Source organism: Megalobrama amblycephala, linkage group LG3 (assembly GCF_018812025.1).
Source record: "Megalobrama amblycephala isolate DHTTF-2021 linkage group LG3, ASM1881202v1, whole genome shotgun sequence".
Taxonomy (NCBI): domain Eukaryota; kingdom Metazoa; phylum Chordata; class Actinopteri; order Cypriniformes; family Xenocyprididae; genus Megalobrama; species Megalobrama amblycephala.
In genome coordinates, this window is record NC_063046.1 from 59,420,691 (window position 1) to 59,444,309 (window position 23,619).

At 38.5% G+C, this 23,619-nt stretch overlaps 1 protein-coding gene across 3 annotated transcripts in view; it reads left to right on the top strand.

Moving 5' to 3' along the window:
* The window catches only part of sbf2 (SET binding factor 2), a 172,974-nt gene that overhangs the window by 143,571 nt on the left and 5,784 nt on the right, over positions 1–23,619 (top strand). The window contains exons 28-37 of one of the 3 annotated variants that reach the window (XM_048186295.1): positions 207–344; positions 1,986–2,069; positions 8,081–8,155; positions 10,624–10,802; positions 11,509–11,685; positions 12,139–12,240; positions 16,364–16,549; positions 20,323–20,449; positions 20,742–20,869; positions 23,023–23,247. In XM_048186295.1, coding sequence (XP_048042252.1) covers positions 207–344; positions 1,986–2,069; positions 8,081–8,155; positions 10,624–10,802; positions 11,509–11,685; positions 12,139–12,240; positions 16,364–16,549; positions 20,323–20,449; positions 20,742–20,869; positions 23,023–23,247 — 1,421 coding nt within the window. The remainder of the gene's footprint in view (positions 1–206; positions 345–1,985; positions 2,070–8,080; positions 8,156–10,623; positions 10,803–11,508; positions 11,686–12,138; positions 12,241–16,363; positions 16,550–20,322; positions 20,450–20,741; positions 20,870–23,022; positions 23,248–23,619) is intronic. The other 2 variants (XM_048186296.1, XM_048186297.1) reach the window with 2 other exon arrangements.

Genomic DNA, 23,619 nt, shown 5'->3' on the forward strand with positions numbered 1-23,619 from the left:
AAACTGGGATTGTTGAAAAAGAAAATATGATTTCTGTTTTTTGGTTTGTTTTTATCCTCAAACGAAATGAAATCATTTTAAGTTATCTTGTGGTCCTCTTGGAAATTTGAGAACCACTGATTTATTCAAAGGTCTGGTTATGTTAGACTAATAAGAAGTTGTCAAGGCAAAAACAATGTCTAAAGATGCTATCTTGCTGTTACCAGCTCCGACTTCCTCAGAGACCTCCAGCAGTCTGGAACAGGAGAAATACTTGCAGGCCATCCTCAGCTCCATCCCCATCTATTTCAAACCCAACGGCAGCAACACCCTCACCAACCGTTCCCTCGTCGGCTTGTCCCCAGGTACTGCAATGATATCAGGTGCATCCTCCACTGATTCTTCACTTTCTTGTTTAGACTTGTTTTTGCCACTTTTTGTGTTCTTCAAGGCTCTTATCTCTTTCTGGTTTCCTCTTGGTTGCACAAAATGTTATTTATGTTTTGGGCTGATCTCCAAAGGAACTGGAGCACAATTGTGTGGTTATGTAAGGAGAGCCGGACATGACGAGGTCACCTCCCATCCATCTCTCTCCTTGCACTCGCTGCTCTCCACAGCCGTATAGCAGATGGCTTAGACCACACAGATCCTTCCCCCATCAGCTATGCTCTGTCGCCACCATAATGTTCCATTTATCCCCACCTGCTGGGTAAAAGGCAGCCTCCTCTCACCAGTAAATGGCTCATCTTAGATCTGATGATAGTGCTGCATGGCAGCTCTGAGTCTTCTCGATTCAAAACAGACCTTCAGTCTTGATACTCAGAATGAAGTTCAGAAGTGTAGTGGAATTGGTCGCAATGAGACCGGACCCGAATCTGACTGAGCAGTGGTCCTCAAAACACTGAGTGTGTAATAGGACCCTCGAGCAATACTTGCCCAATCACTTCATAAAAGCATCCAAGCCACCTCATCATCCATTAACTAGACTGGTCCATACTAATCCACATCTGTTATGGCCTGCAAAATGGGTTTCAGAGTTGAGTTGAGATGTTTACTAACTACAAGAGTTAATGTCTAATCTCAGCAGGCCACCGACGTTATAAGACGTTGCTACTTGGTTGAATATATGTTCCAAGTTTGACTTTGGGTGACCAAAATTCAATGTCTAATCTCAAAGTCAATGTGTCATGGAATACTGAAGCCAGCAGACACTGATATTTTGTCTTATGTCCTTGTTTTTAAATCCAAACGTTTCATTCCAACATCATATTGACGTGAAACGCCAACATTTAGTCAAATGTCATAATGTTACATACGCAGAATGTGAAATTATAACATCATTCGACACTGATATTCCATTGCCATTGGTTTTAAGTCATAGAGTTAAGCAAAACCAACATCATATTGATGTCAAAAACCAACATTTAGTCAATTACAACATCATTGCACTTTGATATTTTGTTGGTTTGAAGTTCAGCATCTCTCCAGTGTTGGAGGTTGACATCAAGCCAACGTTGGATTTTGATTGTCAACCCTATTTTCATTTTCAACCAAAATTTTACATCAACGTCTTTTTGACATTACAGTGACATCCAGTGACCACTGGGATGTGTTATTTTCCAAAACTTTGTGAGCTGACTACCTAGAAAGCATTCAGGCATCATTGCCTTGCTCAAAACATAAAGGCTTTTCCAACAGCTGCCGTCACATTTATCCTTAAAGGATGAGGCAATCCCAAAATGCTTTGCCCAACATTCGTATGCTTTATGTATTTTTATGCTTGTTAGATTTAAATTGTGAATTAAGGAGTGATAAATGAGTGACTTAACAGACCCATGAAGATCATTTCAGCTCAATGTTTGGATCCATTTATGAATTTTAGGATGCTATCTATGTTGGTAGTTGACAGTTGGCAGCTTACTAGAGTTTGGAACGGGCTGTGTTGTCTTGTTTGCTCATGTTTGTATGTGATGCATGGTGTGTGATTGTCTATCTTGTCTGTTTAGCGAGCGATAGAAGGGCATCAAGAATACCAAAGATGGCCCCTGTCCATTTGGACATTTCCTTCACCAATAGCTTCACCAGAGGAGGTGAGTGAGCCTCTATTCTTCATTTCCGTTGACTCCAAGGAGATATTTAGCGTGAAACAAATTCCCCATCCTTCATCTGATATCTTTAGTTGACTGTCTTCTGTCTTGATATCTCATTATCTGTGTTCTGTCACAGACCACAACTCTTCCCACACACATACACACGATCATGCTGCTTTGACTTTGGCACGCTCTTTAATTTTTTGCGGTGATGGTTCTGCTGAACTTGCAGATATTTGTTACCACAATCCTCCAAAGTACACAGTGTTTCATAAAATCCAAGAAGCGAGCCATGCAGACACTTAGTCACAGTCAGAACGCCCATTGTGAATGATTGTTTAGATCTTGAAGTGGTGCAGAAGTATTCACCTCCCAAGTAAGGTCAATATCTGCACAGCATCTGAATATGATATTACAAGCATGAAGGTGGAAGGTCTTTGCTGTGATCATGTCTTGTGTGTTCTGTTGTTCATCTTGGGAAGGGTATTACATAGATCCCATTTGGAGTGGTGGTTAGAAACACAATCTTCTCCCCGTTACCAAACACGTCAGATCAAGAGGACATGTGGGATTTTGTATATAGAAGATTTTACACTGCCCGGCCAAAAAAAAAAAAAAGTCGCTGTTTGGATTTTAATAGGCAAATACTACATAGTCTATGGATGGATCATTATTGCATTGATTATTATTGTTTGTAGCATGTCATATGTTTGGCGACAGTTCTTTTAAAGGCACAATATGTATGATTTTTGGATTAAAATGTGCAAAAACCACAAGAACAATGTTATTTATTTTGTTGACTTGTGTACTTACATTATACCAAATGTTTCCAAGAATGTTTAAATCCAGATAAATAAGCAATTTAAACCAGGACATGGACTGTGTCCGTGCGTCACCTGTCAATGACATCATGCCTGCGTTACCCTCGGTTTTCGTTTTATTTAATAGAAACCATGGAAACACCAGAGACGCTTTAATATATTGTGTGTTTTATTAGACGAGGGAACAACTGTTTGGATACATTCATCGACAGAAAACTAATCATGTTTTATAGCTCAACACAGTAAGTCTTATTGTTTAAATCTCATTTTCTTGATTTACCATGAGTACCATGTTTTACCATGCCTAATATCGATCTATCTTACTGCAGTGTGCATTAAGTGTCTCATAGCAGCCACTGAGTGAATGCAGAGTAGCATTATAACAACTTTCAACACACTTAAATGTATCTAATATGATAAACAGCACTGTTTTACCCCACATACGCTTGACCGGAAGAAGTGGAAGCAGCGTCTGCGGCATAATAAAAGTTCCACTGCTCTTGAGACGTGTCACGCTCGTCTCTCATTAGCAATTGCACCGGCGGCCTCGTTTCTGCTCGCACATCACTCGCCCTGCTCTGCTTCATACTATGGTAACATTAATAATCTCATCCATGAACATGCCCGAGTCCCATCCCGATTTTTTTCCAATGGCTGTAAATGTGAAGGCTATGCCTTTGTTTTGAATTAGTGACCTCTAGCTGCGAAAATGTACATATTGTGCCTTTAAGCCTGAAAGATTGAGTCTGTAGCTTTTCATTTTTTAAACAACCATAAAGGAAGACGTGTCATGGCCATATTCCAGGATGCCAATGTCAAGATTCATCAGGCTCAAATTGATACAAGGTACAAAAGATCTTGGCCAAAGATTGATACACCTCTTGATGGAAATAAATGTTGTGATGTTATTTCCATCAAGAGGTGCATAGATTTTCGGTTAAAGGTGCAGTATGTAATAATTTTGTCCACTAGAGGTCGCTAGAAGCCTATTCAAAACAAAGGCGTAGCTTGATGACGGCAAGTTTGAGAGCGGAATCTTGGGACATGTGGTCTTCAAATCACAGCTGGTGCAAAACAATCAGGATAGGACTCGAGCAGAAATCATGTTCATGGATGCGATTATTAACATTACTGTAGTATGAAGCAGAGCAGGAGCGAGTGTTGTGGAGCTGAACGAGGAGCTGGAGCGATTGCGCAACACGCCTCACGAGCAGCGGGACTTTTATTATGCCACAGTCGCCGGTGCCACTTCCGTTTTTCCGGTCATGAGTATGATGTAACGCAGCTCTGTTTATCAGATTAGATACATTTGAGTGTGTTGAAAATGATGTTATAACGTTACTCTGTGCGTTCGCTCGGCGGCTGCTGTGAGACACTGTTACACACTGCAGTAAGATAGATCGATTTTACAATATCATATTAAATGCTGGATGGCTTGTGTTGATAAATGGCATGCAATTAATTTTAAAACGTATTGTATGATGGAGAAAATACTGTATTACTGTTACTAAAAATAAAGCTGCATCTGATTATGCTATGTTAGCTACTTCACAAAATAGTGTTTTTCTCTGAGGCATGGTAAAGCATGGTACTCACGGAAAATCAAGAAAATTAGATTTAAACAATAAGACTAAACGTGTTGAGCTATATAACAATTAGTTTTCTGTCTATAAATATATCAAAACAGTTGTTCCCTTGACTATTAAAACATGTAATATATTAAAGCGTCTTTGGTGTTTCCATGGTTTCTACAAAATAAAACCGGAAACCGAGGATAACGCGGGTATGGCGCAATTGACAGGCGACTCCTCACACGTCCCGGAGCCTTGGATAAAATTGCAAATTTCTCACGATTTACAAATAGTTGGAAACATTTAGTATATTGTAAGTACTCAAGTGACCAAAATATATAACACTGGCCTAGTGGTATTTGGATATTTTACTGCAAAAATATTACATATTGTACCTTTAAGATCTTGTATTGACAATGCAAGAGGTGAGCACTCTGTAAAGTCTCCTCCAGCACATCCCGAAGACTTACACTGAGGTTAAGGTGTGGACTCAGAGGTGACAATTCATGTGTGAAAATTATTCTTCATGCTCCCTTCCAATTATTCTTTGACAATTTGAGCCTGAAGAATCTTGACATTGTCATCCTGGAATATGGCCATGATGTGTCTTCCTACATGGCTGTTTAAGAAATGAAAAGCGAAACACTCCATCAGTTAGAGTAAGAAGAACTGCTGTCAAACATATAACATGCTAGAAACATAATAATCACTGTAATCATGATCCATCCATAGACTATGTAGTATTTGCCTATTAAAATCCAAAAAGCAACCTTTTTTTTTTTTATTTGGCCGGGCACTATATATATATATATATATATATATATATATATATATATATATATATATATATATATATAGGATTTTATAAGAATGAAAATTCTGTCATTTATTAACACTCATGTCTTTGCAAACCCATTTGAAAGTCTTAAAGAAAATCACAATATTTTGAAACAACATAAGTGTTGGTAAATGTGGACAAAATTTTCAGTTATGTCTTGTTTTGAACTTAAAGTCTTACCGTAAATCATTTTATGTCAGGTCATGATGCCGTAGAGTTCTTGGAAAAGAGCTCATGATTTTAACAGAGACTGTGTACAAGATGCAAGTCTCAGCTGATGTTCCTCATCATATTTCTCAAATTCTGGGTTAGTGATAGCAGCTGCTGCTGAAGACTCTCATTTCTTTGCTGTTATGCACTGAAATTAGATGGGTCTCTGTCTCACCACAGCCAAATATATTCCAGCAGGTGCAGGCTATGAGACATTTCCCATCATGTTCTCTTCACAGAAATGTGGAACTGATCACTTCCTCATTTTTGGTAACATTATTTTTTTCATTAGTGGTGAAAGCATCAACTGCTCTGCACCTTGTATGTAGCTAGTGCTACATGATTAATATCTCAAATCGTGTGGCTTCATGGGGAGACCTGCACTTTAGAAACCTTAATGCCGGGTTCTTTTAGACTTGAGCCAGTAAATAACCACCCAGAATACCCTATGAACCACATAGCAATGCCCTGACCACCACCCACAACACCTTAGCATTGTAAAAACTAGTTTTGCATGGCCACACACCACTCACATTAAAATCTAGTTTTCCATATATACATTTTCTATTTTTCCGTATCTTCTATTCTTCATATATTTATCTCATTTATATAATGTTCCTGTCATTCATGTACACTTTCAGCCATCTTATTGTCTTTGATGCCCCATCTTTGCATTCTTCACATCAGTCTTCAGGTAACCTTAAATAGAGGTTGACCAATATTGTATTTTGCATATAAGATAACTTATATGGCGGCAAAAAAAGCATATTTCCAATTGAATTGGCACATAGCTTTAAAAATGTATATATTAAATGTGAATTGTATGAAATCCTGTGTGCAGTCTATTGTGCAACAATAAAAAAAAGGAAAATATTGTATAATTACATTAACCAATAAGAGCTGCAATCAGCGATTGCTCGCCATAAATGTCTATTGTCAGTAATGCTGGGTACACAGTACATGATTTTAGCCTCGATTTTTAGTTGCTGACAGTTTTGTGCAAATCGCCGACAAATGCCCGAAATTGGAGGCAAATCTGTACTTGTTCATGAGTGACAGTCGTGTAGTGTATTATCAAGGACGTGACTTGAGAGAAGCTCCAATGCCAGCGGACCTGTCTGCGACTCAGTGTCCTGCAGTGTGAAATGTGCTTGAAATTACATCGGTGACAACCTACAGCCAATGAGAGAGCAAGATACAGGGCAAGGGAAAGTTCAGGGGAGGAATCACAGACCTGCAACAGAACATCAGCAAGCATGGCTCGGCACACGGAAAACTTGGATCGCACAGGCTACCATTTGTAACGGGAAGAAATCCAGTCTTGCGCGAGAACTCCTGTCTCTCACGTGATCTTGCGTTATTTCCTGTATCACTTCTCGTGTGTGTTTGGTTGTGAAACATAGTTTGTAGACCAGACAGAGTTGTCGGCGATTCTTCCTATTGAAATGTGGTGTAATGTGTACCCCTAGTACCCCAGACATCTGTCGTGTAGCGTGTGCCCAGCATTAGGCAAACTCAATTAATGTTTATATAAATAAATTAAGGCTGCCCCCTAATAGTCAACTAACCGTTTTCAACGAGAAGAGGCTTAGTTGACCGAAAATGGTATGTCGTTTAGTCGCAGGGGGAAAAAAACGCCACAGGAAGTGGCGAAATCACGCAATCTGGACAGATTGTTAATGTTAGGAAATGTAAACATTTGCCTAACGTTCATCATTCATTGACCTCGAATATGGCTTATCACTTGAAACATGCAAGTAGTAGCAACTTTACAAGTCTGCTTGCTTTTATTTCTGTAAACTCACAATAACAACAAAACGTTGTGCTTTTGTAATATAATGAAAACAACAGGATGCGCTTTCTGCCGTCCTGGTCTCTGTGCACTGGAGCGCGTCACAAAAATGAACTGAAACTCAGCTTATATTTGCCTCACAGACATGAGAAATATATCTATGGAAAGCTTGAAATGTACCAATTCAAATTGAAAACAAATATTCTCAGATTATGTAATCCATTTGAAACGTGCATATAGGTGCATCCACTACTGCGGAGATGACGAGTCGGCATCGTCAACTTCATCTCTGCAGCTGAAAACACACAAAACACTAGTTTATCAATAAATAGTTATCATTATAAAATTTTCAGACAGTCTCATTCAGTTTTTGTCATTATGTTTGCCGGAGAACTGCTGCAAGCTTTATGTGCGCTTGAGCACTGATTAGGCTATTATATATAGGCGAATCGCTTGAATGAAAGACTACTAGTCGACTGGAAAAATCTTTAGTCGAGGGCAGCCCTAAAATAATTTATATAAATTATAATTTTTACTAATTGTTTAAATATAAATAATGTCATTTTTGTAACAGTATGTGACAGTTTCATAAATTGGTCGACCTCTAATCTTAAATTCCATGTTATTTCGCCCTACGGCATTGTTCTCTCCTGTCTGTCTCAGTCAGCTGAGGAGCTTGTCTTCAGAGAGGGTGAATGTTGCATGTGTGTGAATTTGTTTTCTGTTTTTATTTCCCGTTCCTTGTGCCACCACCAATTCCTGCACCCTTAATCTACCAGTACTCGGGTACAGGGATAAACTATTCACTCACTCAAACCAAAAAGCTTCAGCTAAGGGAAGAATTCACAGTCAAGGTATAGTTTCTCTGTTTTACTCATTCTTACTAACCTAATCCATGCTTAACTTACGATGCATGATCTCAACCTCTCTTTGACCTCTATCCATACAGACGTAGTGTCTGAAATTCATACCACATTGAGTTTAGGATACCAATGACTTTTCTGGTTTACTGAACTGTAGAACTAAAGACCACTTCTGTAGTAGTTTTACACCGGCAGGCCTGTAGTGAGGTTCAGTGGTGCATTAGTGTGTTGTAGTAGCTGATGACATGACCTGTTTACTAAGTGAGTTACTTATGAGTTATGACTTATGATTCATGATATGAGTTACATTCACAACCCAACTCTCCAGGACACACACACACATAATAACATACAACATAATTAAGATTTTTTGTAATATTTTTGAAAGAAATGTCTTGTGCTCGCCAAGGCTACATTTATTTGATAAAACAAAACAAAAAATAGTAAAAACAGTAATATTGTGGAATATTATTAAAAACTTGGTAACACTTTACTTGAAGGGGTGTGCATAAGACTGACATGACACCTTCATAATCATGACATGACACATGTCATGAATATGAAGGAGGTTTTAAGGACAAATGTCATTAAATGTCATTCACTCAATTATGTCATTTTTAATGCAAAGATGACATTGTTTGAGATGTCTTTGTTACGACAACTTGACATAAACCAACACATCATAACCTGTCAGTGTCTTTGTCATGACAACTTGACATTAGCAAAACATCACAACCTGTCATAAACATGACATAGCAGATTAATTATCAGACTTAAAAAAAAAACTACTTAGCTTTATGGGTTAACATTACATTACATTATTTTGGTAACACTTCAGTATAGTGAAAACATATATACATGATTAACCATGACTTTTTCCTCAATAAACTCTTAATTTACTGCTTATTATAGTTAATTGTTAGGTTTAGGTATTGGGTAGGATTAAGAATGTAGAATAAGGTCATGCAGAATAAGGCATTAATATGTGCTTTATAAGTACTAATAAATAGCCAATATTTTAGCCATATGAATGCTAATAGTAATAAGCAACTAGTTAAAAGACCCTAAAATAAAGTGTTACCATTATTTTATAACAGTGTCATCTTTTTTACGAAATTTGAAATTGTCTATTATCTGACCTTCTGTTGAAGGAAACTTAAAAAAAACAAAAAAACAAAAAAAATGAAATGAAAAATATTCATGACGCTGTTATAAAATTATTTGTCAGAGTATTGTCACTTAATGACATTTTAATGACAAGTTCAATTTGTACCACTGTACTTGAGCTCAAGATACATATTCATGACACTATTATAATGACCTCATGACAGCCAATGTCAAAACCAACCACATGACAGTTTAATGTAATGTTAACCCATAAAGCTAAATGATGTCAAGATTTCATGACAAAGACACTGACAGGTTATGATGTATTGGTTTATGTCAAGTTGTCATAACTCGGACATCTCAAACAATGTCATCTTTGCATTAAAAATGACATAATTGAGTGAATGACATTTAATGACAGTTGTCATAAACATTCATAAAACCTCCTTCATATTCATGACATGTGTCATGTCATGAATATGAAGGTGTCATGTCAGTCTTATGCACACCCCTTCAAGTAAAGTGTTACCAAAAACTTTCTAAATTTAATGAACTGTTTTTATTTCAGTATATTTTAAAATGTAATTTATTCCTGTGATCAAAGCTGAATTTTCATCACCATTACTCGTTACAGTCTTCAGTGTCACATGGTCCTTAAGAAATCTAATATGCCGATTTGCTGCTCAAGAAACATTTGATTATCATCAATTTTGAAAACAGTTTTTGCTGCGCAATATTTATGTGTACACTGTGATGCACTACTATTTAAAAGTTTGAGGTAATATTTTAAAGAAAAAAATATTTCTATACATCAATGATGCATTAAATTGATTAAAATCCATGTTTTCAACATCGATAAAATCAAGAATGATTATTAATAATTAATCACCAGAAATAATTGAGCAACAAACCAGCATATTAGAGACTTCTTTCAAAGACATTACAAAATCGTAATTATTCCAAACTTTTGACCAATGTGTGTATGTATTGGGGTGCCATTATTTACACATATATATATATATATATATATATATATATATATATATATATATATATATATATATATATATATATATATATATGGCACCCCAATACATACAGATATTTGATTTCTGCAGTATTCAAATAGCCGTCATTTAACATTCTAACATTCTCTTATTTAAGATTTTGCCAAATTTGATTATTGTTTTAATCTACCAATAAAAATATAGTACTCTCAGCTCCGTTTAGCAAATCAGTAGATTCCATCTTATTCTCGTTATTAGTTACGCTGATTTGTTTTTATTACGTTTTTTTGTACTCCTGCCTAACCTGTGTTCACTCACATTGGTTGTATCCCTCCTCTCTGAAAGGTGTGTGGGCTAGTCTGCGGTCTAGCAGCAGATTCATCCAGCACCCCGCTGCTGTCGACGTGGGCGCGCGGTTGGCTAGCAAGGATCTGGCGCCCCCTACTGGCATTGAGACCCTCCAGGCCCAACTCCACAAGCATCAAGCCGCTCTATACATCTTTGGAGAAAAGTCTCACTTCAGGGTAAAGGTGTTACACTTACTATCAGTGCTTAGAGAGACGAAGCAAAGGATTTTAGGCTGACCTTGTAGTAATTATACAAGAAAGGAGGCCAAAAGAATTGTTCATTTCTAAAATGCCTTTTCATTACTGTGTTGAAGTGTACCAGGTCATATCACCCTGCAATACTTGGACAGTGTTCTCCCTAGTGCATAATAAATTTAAGATTAGATAAAGACCTCTTAATAGCCATTTATAAAAGCCTTGATTTATCGACACAATTTGTCTGTTTTGGCTGAAATTGTATTACATTTGGATGCCTGAAGGAACTTTGTGCTGCTTTTTACCTTATTGATAATGTGTTTCTGTAGCGTTCAATGTAAAAATGAAGATTAATGGTTGGAGTGGTTGACAGTTAAGTAAACTCAAAGTTATTTGGCTGGTCCCCCTTAGTACATAAACTGTCTGTTTTGATTTTTTTGTTGTTGCCTATGAAGTGGAAATTTAATTTCATCCATATTAGTGAAATAGTTGCTCTGCTCAAATTTATGGTCTTGGATAGAATATAATAGCTTTTTTTTTTCAGATACTTTGGTCTGGAAATATGCAAAACGTCTACACAATGTTCCACCCATAGGCATAATCCAAATGTTTGTTTCTATGCTCTGATTTTTCCAGAAATTAAACAAAACTAAATTAAAAGTTCGTATCAAATGCTTTTCCATTGCAGGGCTTAAAACTGGACTCAGCGCTGAACTGTGAACTGGTGCCGGTCGAGTTTGCAGAAACCAGACAGGTGAAGGCCTCTTTCAAGAAGCTTCTGAGGGCATGTGCACCCAGTTCCATGCCCTCCGACACCGAAGACTCGTTCCTTAAGGCTCTGGAGGAGAGCGAATGGATGCAGCAGGTTAGCGTGACCTCTTAACACACATTCTTTCTGTATTAAAACTACCCCTGCACCTTCACCTTATTGTGACTCAGAGTGGCCTATATCTCGCAAATCCACCGGCAGCAATGTGAGAAAACCAGAGACACGTTGGCCTGTGTGACATTGACCCTGTTGGTAATTCCTTCCTCAAAACTAGACACCCCTGGGAACCTATACAACACAAAGATGGGAAAATTGCATGCCACAATTAAAGCAAAACAAAGTTGCTTACCGCACTAAAAGTCATGCACTCACAAACCCCTTTGGCCTTAAGTTTCTCTGTGTCTCAGACACTAAAACAATATTATCTGTAACGATCTTTGCCAAGAGCCTCCGAGAGCTCTTAGTCAGCAGTGCGCATTACAATAAATGTACAGGAATTGCTAAACTTAGAATGTGTTGTTTTGTTCTCTGGATGTGTGTGTTCAACAGCTACACAAGCTGCTGCAGCTGGCTCTGGTTGTGGTTGAGTTGCTGGACAGTGGATCATCTGTACTAGTTAGTCTTGAGGATGGCTGGGACATCACCACTCAGGTGAGTATCATCTCACACATTTTCTATAGCAGCGGTTCTTAAACTGGTGGGCTAGGAGTTATAAAAAAGGGGGCGGGGGAAAGGTTAAAAGGTTAGTTCATCCATTTCTGTCAGTAATTGCTCAACCTCATGTCGTTCCAAACCCGTAAGACCTTCGTTCATCTTTAGAACACAAATTAAGATATTTTTGTTGAAATCCCAGAGCTTTCCGACCTCCCTGTCGACTGCAACATCTTAACCACTTTTAAGTGACGAGAATACTTTTTGTGTGCAAAAACAAAAAAGCCTGTGTTCTGACGTAAAAAAAAAACCCGAAGTTGTAGTGGACGTTGTCATGCAATAACAATAGACCACTAGATGGTGCAATTGAAGAATCAGAATTGAGAAGTAAGCATGTGAATTTCTACACTAAGCATTTGTGAAAGGACTGCCAGTGTCAGGTAAAAGTAAGGCAGACAATGAATCTACTTCAAACGTCACAATTACTACCAAAACAATGTGTCTATGCCAGATGCGAGCGGCGCAATGTGACAAAAGTAAAAAGAATCCATTATAATCAGTGATGCTGTCTACACTGGATGCGGAATGACAAATCCCCGACAGTAAACTGATGCCATTTGTGCAAATTCTGACAAAAAGGACAAATTATAACTTTTGATTGTGTCCCTTTAAATGTAAATGAGCTGCTGCTCCCGCCCCCTTTCCAAAAGAGGGCGGAGCTTTAACAGCTCAACAACAACAAAGCTGGAGAATCTCACGCAGCCAAAATGAGGATTGTCAGTAACGGTGTTCAGCCTTACATTGTTCAAACCGGAGTCGACACTGATGGAGAGACTCAGGAAGAAGTTACAACTTTTAGAATGAAACTGGACGTTTCTGAATGGTTAGTGGATACATTTATGTAGTTGCTGTGGAGCTGATTCAACTCGTCCACTAGCATGTGCCGTCAAGTTCATCTTTTGTGTTGAATTGAGCCTCGTTTGTGAAGCAGTCCGGCGTTAAATGACGGCATGACAACAACACTCTACTACAACAACTCTTCCTCTTCTCTAAAGCAGCCCAACATGGCCCCGCCCCCTTTGTTGTGTGTTTTTGGGGGCGGGGTTTATGTAAATTTTAGGGTAAGTGATGTCATTAAGCTGGGAAGAAGCTCATTGTAGTCCCTACCAACCGTTTGTTGTAGTCCTTAAAAAGTGATTTCTGTAAAAGAAAATCTCCCTTTACATTGAACTTTGAGCGTCGTAATTTTGCAGATGTTGTTTATGCTCAAACAGAAACATTACACACTAACTAAAGTTAAAAAAGCTGAATCATAATCAAGGACCCCTGTAATGTTAAGACAACAAATGGAACTTCCAAATTAATGTTTTCAAACAGGATTTCAAACGTACTTCCATTATCTTTCATTGTTCAAAATAAGAAAAGAAAAGAGAAAAAGTTAATTACAGGTAGTGCCGCCCCAAGCAAAAAATTGATGCAAGAGCAATGGATATGTCAACCTACAAATGCCTTATAGTTGTCTTTGCACATTAAACTGGGATAGGAGAACATATTTTAAAATCAAAAAACATATTTTCAATTTAAACTTGATGTTTAAGGATTTTTTTTTATCCTATCTGTTGCAGTAGAGGCACATTTTTCTGGTCAAAGCTCATATTTTCCATGCCCACTTGATCAGTTAACTGTCATCAGAAACAGAATTGTGTTCTCTGGCTGTCAGCTGGGGTTGTAAAATTTAGCTGTGGTCAGTGACAGAATCAGGCACATGTCTGAACAACACTGTTCCTGTTCACTTTCCCTGCCTCTTGACCATTCTGCCATTCTCTCTGTAGGCCTGATCTAAATAAGCTCCATATGTCTGGCTCTGTAGGAGAGAACAGAATCACGCTTTTGTCACGTGGCCATGCTTTTAGTCTTGGTTGTGTTATGATATTGCTTATTGCTTTGCGATATTGCTCTGATAATGCTTAACATAACCATCTTTGGAAACGAGTTCTGTTGCAGTTTCTCCTTGTGGTTAGAGCAAAGCTTTACATTTATGCATCTGGCAGATATATTTTTTGAATTGGTATTCACAAATGCATTTTTGATTTTTTATATATATATATATATATATATATATATATATATATATATATATATATATATATATATTTTTTTTTTTTTTTTTTTTTTTTTTTTTTTTTTTTTGCGTATACCAGTTGCTGCGACAGAGTATTGTGATGTATTTCTGGAATATTGAATAAGTGGCAGGGTTTAATTTTAGCTCACAGCTGACTGACAGTGGTCATGTTCCGTGACGTAATTTTCGCCATCAGGAGGATTTGTGGACGTCCGCAGACCAAGTTTTGAGACCGCGCGTACAACAGCTCATGTGCAAGGAAGACAGGAGAGTCACAACAATTGTACTGCACATGTGTAGAACTTGGCCATCCGCGCTCATCCACGGTTGAGTATATATTTTGAAAGCTTTCAAGCTTTCTGGACGCGGAAAGTGACGTACACCCTAATAAGTATATTAGGTTGTCTTGCCCAAGCCGTCAAACTGGAAAAAGGAACGCCGTTCCAGAGTAGACTTGTGCCGATATTCGGTAATGCGATATATCGCGATAATGAATATGCACGATATTGTTATCGTGGGCATTTCAAAATACCGTAAATAATAATTTATTACCAATTATTACAATTTTTATAATGCATTTAAGAATACTTTCCCCACCAACCGTATAAAATGCACAACACCGCTGTATCCCGGAAACCCCATAAACAAAGCAACTGCGCTGGTGAAGTTTTTAAAATGCCTCAAACATATATTTTAATCTGGACTACAACATGCCCTAATGATTAGAAATGTTCTGATTATTTGTTATTGTTCAGTAAAACTTAAAGACATACGGCTTCATTAGTTTACATGTTAATTCATTATTACCAAACTGACAATGAAAAATACTTCTAAAGCATTAATTATTCTTAGTTAGTGTTAATTTCTTTTTACTGTTTAATAACATTACTAAAATCAAAAGAACTTATTTAATGGACCTAAGATAAAACTAACAATGATCTGTTTCTTAACTAACATTAACAGAAAATAATACCTTCTCTATGTAGCTAATGCTCAGTCTTAGTTAATGCACTTAACTAAAATTATTTTGCACTTTAATCTGTTTGAAAATTTGACTTTATATTTTTTTTGTGTATTGTATTTAAACATTCCGAGTTATTTTTATTACAAAAAGTTCTTAAACCTGTTATACTATGACAACACTTTTTTTGCAACTTATTTCAATACCGTGATAAAAGCTTCAGCAATTAATCGCAACATGAAAATTTGATACCGTCACATGCCTATTCCAGAGGGGAAGCAAATGTTCTGATTTTGTCTAAAGATTACAAAGACAAGTTTTTTTTTTTGTTTTTTCCTGTGGATTAATTTGGACTTAGTGCATGGATTAATTGTGTTCACCACAAGACTAGTAATTTTGATTTCATGCAGACTTTACATTCTTGTGACAAACAGTGCAGGCCATTGTGTCACTCAAGATAAGCCAGTCTCTGGGAAATGGCACCTGTCACAAAAATGTGAAGACAAAAAACATGATGGAGGCATTTTGGAGATTTAAGGCCAGATTTACTAACAGCTTGCGCAAGTGTGAACCCTCTTTCGGCATTAATAAACTACTGTCAGGATTTACTAAAGACAAAAAGTTAGCACTGAAAAGGCGTGGACAGGGTTATTTTTGTGGCTGGCCTTATTGCATATGCATTTGTAGGAGTTTCCCTTTCAGACGCAGAATTTATGGGAGGAGAGTATTTAAATGAATCATGCAAGGTGATTTACTAAGGCTTGTGCTCGTCAATTTACTGGTATTTGCGGCATTATTTACCACCCAAAAAAGCATCTCTTAAACCAGATCCTAATTTGTTTTTTATTTTTTGCATTAAAAATATGGTTTGCAGTTGCTTCAAACAATGGTATAAAGCTATTCAAAACATCATTCAATGTAATTGTGATTATCGTAATTGATAATCGCATTTACAATTTCAAGGGAATAATCGACAATTGTGATTTTTGTCATAATCGTGCAGCCGTAATGGTTATATTCCTGTCTCAATGTTTCTATAGGTGGTTTCCCTCGCGCAGGTGCTCAGCGATCCATTCTACAGAACCCTAGAGGGCTTTCAGGTGCTTTTGGAGAAAGAGTGGCTGTCTTTCGGCCACAAATTCAGCCAACGTGGCACCCTGACCCCCAGCAGCCAGGGCAGCGGCTTCACTCCCATTTTTCTCCAGTTTCTTGACTGTGTCCATCAGGCAAGTTGGCCATATAAGCAGTCATGTAGGAGACACCTTTATCCAAATCAGCCTGGGGTTACGTGTCTTGCTCAAGGAAATAATGGCGGATAAGATCTTGATGATCATTGAACCGGCAATCTTCTAATGTCTTCCATTATCCGGGGGTAGTGGAATCATAGTGGTTAAAGATCTGGGCTGGAAACCTGAAAGCTGTGGATTCAAACAACAGATGTAGTGACTCATGAACCCGATGACCGTTGTGTACTTGAGCAAGACACCTTAACCCCAGGTCGCACCAAATGGGACTGTCTATGTTAATTTTGAATAAGTTTCTGCTAAATAACAAAAAACCAATTGCTCCATCTCTCTTTTTCACACACTGCCCAGAATCACATCATAACTCGCAATCTCTCTCTCACACCCCTCTCTTGTTCTCACCATGCTTCGTCCATGAGTTCACAGCATTCCTGCAGCGTCCAGCCAGGAGGTGGAGGATGAGAAGCACTCAGCTGTCAGAATGCATGCTCTAGCTTTCCTTTTGCAATCCCCATGGTGGTCAAGTAATTTAGACAGAGCTGCTCGTTCGGCCCATCTTCCTTCCCCCCACCCCCTTTGAAATGATCGTACACAGATGGTGCTTCAACCTGCAGCCAACATTGTACTTGCTCGGGTATTTCGCCATCACCTCCCAACATCCGCACGTTTAGCACAACCGGCGGAAAGCTGCAATTTTTGGGATTCTGTGAAGTCTGTGCTACATTAGAATAAGTAAAGGGCAGGAAAAGTTTTTCTCCCTCCGGAGACATGCGCACCACTCCCATGGTTTTACAGACATGCATTGTTTTTAGGCTTGTGTGATGAAATCGAGGCGTAGAGCACTTGAATGACCCAGTGGAGGTCCTCCAATGTCACAAACCACAAAAAAATACAGCGAAGGCATCTGAAAATAGAAGTGTCTCATCTTAGAGGCAGCTGTTGTTTTTGCCAGGAAGTCCAGGTGGCCCCGAGTGTGAGAAATTTGTGAGCTCTTCTGTCTAGATCCTGCTGGCTGCACATTATCACATTATGTCCCTCCTGTTGCTGTTATTTTTGTACTTTTTAAAATCCCTTCAACTAATCATTTCCTGAGTGTTTACTAATAATTTTCTTGAACTGCAGTCTCAGTGGTGTCCTGCTCATGCAGTGGTTTCCATTACACTTTTGCGATATTTTTCTAAATGTCGATAAAAAACGATTGCGAAATGATAGCGTTTCCATTAACTGACGTTATGCGACTAAAACGCGATAACTGATTCCAAAAATCATGCCGATGGATGTTGGTTGGTTGAAGTATATCGCAGCCATTATTTTTAATCGAAGGAGACGTAGGCGTGTTATCCAAGCATTAATGGCAAGGAAAGCCCCTTATACTTGGGAGCAGCCACATATAGGGGCTTTCGCACTGGAGGAACCTTTTAATAGTTCCTAGAACTATTGGCTGAAGTACCCGGATTTTGCCGTGTTCGCACCGCAGGAACTAAGAACGATTTTAGATATAGGAACTCCTTTTGGGGGAACTAAATTAGCTCCTACTTCAGAGTAGGGCCTAAACCAGCACTATAGGAACTATCAGTGACGTAAGTGAACGTTGATTGGTCAAACGCATGTCAAGCACCGGCACCCAGCGTTTTTAAAAAGCTGTGTAAACATATTAACATGGAAACTAACATGGAAAACAACGATAACTGCATTTACCTGTTGTCTGAAAGTCGGCACAGGAGATTTCGCCTCTTAGCTGCAATTTTTTCTCTTTCAGTCACGTAAATTATGCGTTTACTTTCCATCTCCATTGTCACGAAACCCACAACACATCTCTGATCACGGCATCCTCAATCCACAGGTTTTTAGCGTTTGTAAATGGCGCACTTAAAGACGCCACTGTAGCCGATTCAGAGTTCCTATTCCCGGTGCGAATGCAATCAGGAACATGGCCCGGGGGAGAAATTAGTTCTGCGGAAACTATCCTAGTTGTTAGTTCCTAGAACTGAGTTCCTAGAACTATTTGGTGCGAAAGCCCCTTATGACGTGTTTCTGGGGGTTTCTCTCTCCTATCTTCTTCGAGGTCTTGATAAATTGTGGCATTTCTTTGTTGTTTAGAATTCCCTTTGTTTATTGAACAAATTGCGTCTCTCTCTTTAAATAAATTCAATTATAATTAAAATTTTCTTAAGGACAAAAAATCTATCTCAGCTAATGCTGTAAACTATATACAGGGAGCTCTTTCTTGCACATTACTATAATATTAAAGTTAGAGACCAAACTATTAAATTCAGTTGCTATTTATTTTTAGATATAATAATCAACGCTCAATTAAAAAAAACAAAACATGTAAATTGCACATAAGACAGGTTGTGCATTAACTTCTAAATCTAATTATAAAATTATTACTCCAATTAATTTTTGAAATATAATCAATTTCACAGTTACTGTCATAACTTGTTTTCATGACAAATTTATTTAAAGGTGCCATCGAACGTTTTTTTACAAGATGTAATATAAGTCTAAGGTGTCCCCTGAATGTTTCTGTGAAGTTTCAGCTCAAAATACCCCATAGATTTTTTTTAATTAATTTTTTTAACTGCCTATTTTGGGGCATCATTAAATATGCGCCGATTCATGCTGCGGCCCCTTTAAATTCTCGTGCTCTCTGCCCACGGAGCTCGCGCTTGCCTTGAACAGCATAAACAAAGTTCACACAGCTAATATAACCCTCAAAATGGATCTTTACAAAGTGTTCGTCATGCATGCAATGCCTTGAACATGAGCTGGCATATGCAAATATTGGGGGCGTACATATTAATGATCCCGACTGTTACGTAACAGTCGGTGTTATGTTGAGATTCGCCTGTTCTTCGGAGGTCTTTTAAACAAATGAGATTTATATAAGAAGGAGGAAACAATGGAGTTTGAGACTCACTGTATGTCATTTCCATGTACTGAACTCTTGTTATTCAACTATGCCAAGATAAATTACATTTTAATTCTAGGGAACCTTTAAACATATTTTAAACAATTAAGACATTAGTACTAACAGGTAAATATAATGAATATATAAGCTAATATAGTGCATTTAGTGAAATGCTCCCTCTAGAGTTCATTTCTCCAGTGAACTAACATGCTGTGGACACTAAATGACTTGACTGAGGTAAATGTAATGCTACGTGAGATATTGTTCTCAAGCTGTTTTATTGATGTCTTTCTGTAGTTGAAACACTGGTTGAGAGATTACACAAACACATATGATCTATGCATAGATCATCTGTTCTTCTGCACTTTTTTCTTTTGTGGTGGTTAGCAATGGTGAATTACATTCCCTTTCTGGAATGGAGAGTGGATCGACTGTGACTGACTGTATTCGTCGTCCTACTATATGCACCGAACCGTGACATCCATACCATATGATTTGGAACTAATACATGTACGTTACACCCCTACTGTCTCGTCTTCTGTCCAAACATACCGCGCCATCTTTAAAGAATGATCGACTTTATGTACGCCTAGTGACCTGTAAATTCGAAAAAACTTTTGTGAAATATTCCTTTTTCGAATTGCCTGAAAAACCACCTCATGCGAGCATAGAAACTTTTTTGTGATACATGAGTTTTTGTGAAAATTACAAAATTAGTTTCTATTCTATTCAATTCGCAATTTCAGTTTGCGCAATTTGAAGCGTAATGGAAACGCAGCTACTGTGGTCGTGAAATGAGGCCCAAAAGATCCTCCAATATGACATATTAACTTTCTTATTACAGGTTCATAACCAGTATCCCCTTGAGTTTGAGTTTAATCAATACTATCTGAAGTTTCTGGCATACCACTACATCTCCAATCGCTTCAAAAACTTCCTTCTGGACTCGGACTACGAGCGCCTGGAGCATGGTGTGTTCACTTTCCTTTATTGCCATAATTACATTATTGTGCAAATGTTTTTCAGATGTGTTCTTGAAATAAACATGGTTTGAATGCCTGTGTAGTATTACAACGACACGTGCAGTCTTGCTCAGAAATGTTTTACCTACTCGTAACAGCCTTGATGACCTTTGGAAGCACTTCTTTTAAGTGCTGCTAATCTTATCAGACTTGACTTCTGATATATTGTTTCACACCTGATCACGTTACTACATGAGTAGTGTGTGATTAACAAGTGCTCCTTTGTGTCTCCTCACTAAAGGCACATTGTTTGAGGACAAAGGAGAAAAGCAGTCCAAGAGAGGAATCTGTATCTGGGAGTGTATCAACCGAATGCACAGCAAAAGCCCTCTCTTCTTCAACTACCTGTACAGCCCATCAGAGACGGAGGTAAAGAGTCTATCTGTACCAGACAGCTCTAATGGCTGTTACCCTAGAGCACTCTGCTTAGAGGTTATGTTGACTACCAGTCCCAAATATGTTGTCGTCTTTTGCCAGATCACATTCACAGTGAAGAATAGTTCCCCACAATTGCAAAACAGCATCTTTGACCTTATAAAGCAGTCTTATTACATCTGAATCAGGTGGTCAGTCTGTAAAAAACAAAGATAGAATGGGAGAGTGCTCTATCCTCAAATCCAGGCTGTGAGTAAAAGTTGTTTTTAACATTGGGATCTTCTCACTGGCAGTCATCCCCTGACATTTTTTCAAAATGGGTGAATCAGTTCATCCATAGTCACCCATAACCCAAACAAAAACATATTTGAGGAAGTTTAGTGAGAGCAAAGGACCCTGTGGGCTGTTTCTTCTTTCTTCCCGGGGGCTTCACATTGTAATCTTGAAACTGCAACAGAATTTATTTAAGGTTGGGAAAGAACAAGTGTCAAGTGTGTTAAAGGTTCTGTAAGTGATTTTTTTTGCTTTGGAATGACACTCAAAATAATGCCCCATTACCTGATATACACTGATCAGGCATAACATTATGAGCACTGAGAGGTGAAGTGAATAACACTGATCATCTCTTCATCACGGCACCTGTTAGTGGGTGGATATATTAGGCAGCAAGTGAACATTTTGTCCCCAAAGTTGATGTGTTAGAAGCAGGAAAAATGGGCAAGCGTAAGGATTTGAGTGAGTTTGACAAGGACCAAATTGTGATGGCTAGACGACTGGGTCAGAGCATCTCCAAAACTGCAGCTCTTGTGGGGTGTTCCCGGTCTGCAGTGGTCAGTATCTATCAAAAGTGCTCCAAGGAAGGAACAGGGTCATGGACGACCAAGGCTCATTGCTGTGCATGGGGAGTGACGGCTGGCTCGTGTGGTCCGATCCAACAGACGAGCTACTGTAGCTCAGATTGCTCAAGAAGTTAATGCTTGTTCTGATAGAAAGGTGTCAGAATACACAGAGCATCGCAGTTTGTTGCGTATGGAGCTGCATAGCTGCAGACCAGTCAGGGTGCCCATGCTGACCCCTGTCCACCGCCGAAAGAGCCAACAGTGGACACGTGAGCATCAGAACTGGAGAAATGGAAGAAGGTGGCCTGGTCTGATGAATCATGTTTTCTTTTACATCACATGGATGGACGGGTGCATGTGCATCACTTACCTGGGGAACACATGGCACCAGGATGCACTATGGGAAGAAGGCGAGTCAGTGTGATGCTTTGGGCAATGTTCTGCTGGGAAACCTTGGGTCCTGCCATCCATGTGGATGTTACTTTGACACGTACCACCTACCTAAGCATTGTTGCAGACCATGTACACCCTTTCATGGAAACGGTATTCCTTGGTGGCTGTGGCCTCTTTCAGCAGGATAATGCTCCTGACACAAAGTAAAAATGGTTCAGGAATGCTTTGAGGAGCACAACAATGAGTTTGAGGTGTTGACTTGGCCTCCAAATTCCCCAGATCTCAATCCAATCGAGCATCTGTGGGATTTGCTGAACAAACAAGTCTGATCCATGGAGGCTCCACCTCACAACTTACAGGACTTAAAGGATCTGCTGCTAACATCTTGGTGTCAGATACCACAGTGGAGTTCATGTCTCGACGGGTCAGAGCTGTTTTGGCAGCAAAAGGGGAACCAACACCATATTAGGAAGGTGGTCATAATGTCATGCCTGATCAGTGAATTAGCAGTCCTGAAATGTCCTGTATGTCAATAGCAAATGATCTGTTTAGAATCGTATTGATGGCTCAATCGGACTAAAAAATCTTCATGTAAACACCTTGGTCATTCAGATCGAGAATTAATTTTCGATGTAGTGTAGACATAAAAATAATCAGATTAACAGGAAAAAATAGTGTTTATAAGCGCAGAGCTGCTGTTTACAGAGGTTACCAGGGAATCAGCTCTTTTACATTTGGATTTACATTTTCATTCAGCCTGTCTGCGGATTTTGTTTGTGAAACTCAGACTACAATTTTAGGCCCTGTTGTAAATGTTATCCAGTTAATGGAAAATAAGCTAATATGCTTTATATAATGGCAAAACTGAAGAAAAAAAAATCAAATAAACAATGGTTTCTTTGCTTTTCTTCTTAGCCGGTGTTGAAACCGTTGATTTCAATTCCCAATCTGACAACATGGGAGTTCTACACGGGGGAGACGCTGTCCACAGGCCCCTCTTATGACTGGTGTATGCTCGCTGTGCGCTCGCAGAGCACGGACGACTCCGACACCATCGCCACCACCAAGAGGAGGATCGTCTGGCCTTGTTACAGCAGTGTCAGCCGCGCACAGCCTGATGCCATCACCAAACTATTGGCAGTGAGTCCATATGTCTTTGTCCTTTCTTAGTTTCTCTTAATCAGGGCCAACACTACACTACACTCCTCCCATAATGAAAGTGAAAATGTTGCGTGATGGAATTAGGGATGCACTGAAATGAACATTCTGGGCCGAAACTGAAAATTCTGGATGCACTTGACTGAAAACTGAAACTGACTTTTAAAAAAAAATAATAGTAATTATTATTATTATTATTATTTTTTTTTTTTTTTTTTTTTTTTTGTAAAATTGTATTAATATTAGACTTTTTAATTAAATTCAATAATTTTATGAATCTGAATTTAAAATATGCAAGCTACTAAAATAAAATAACCACACTTTTATTAAAAGTAACACCAAAATTGGACAGAA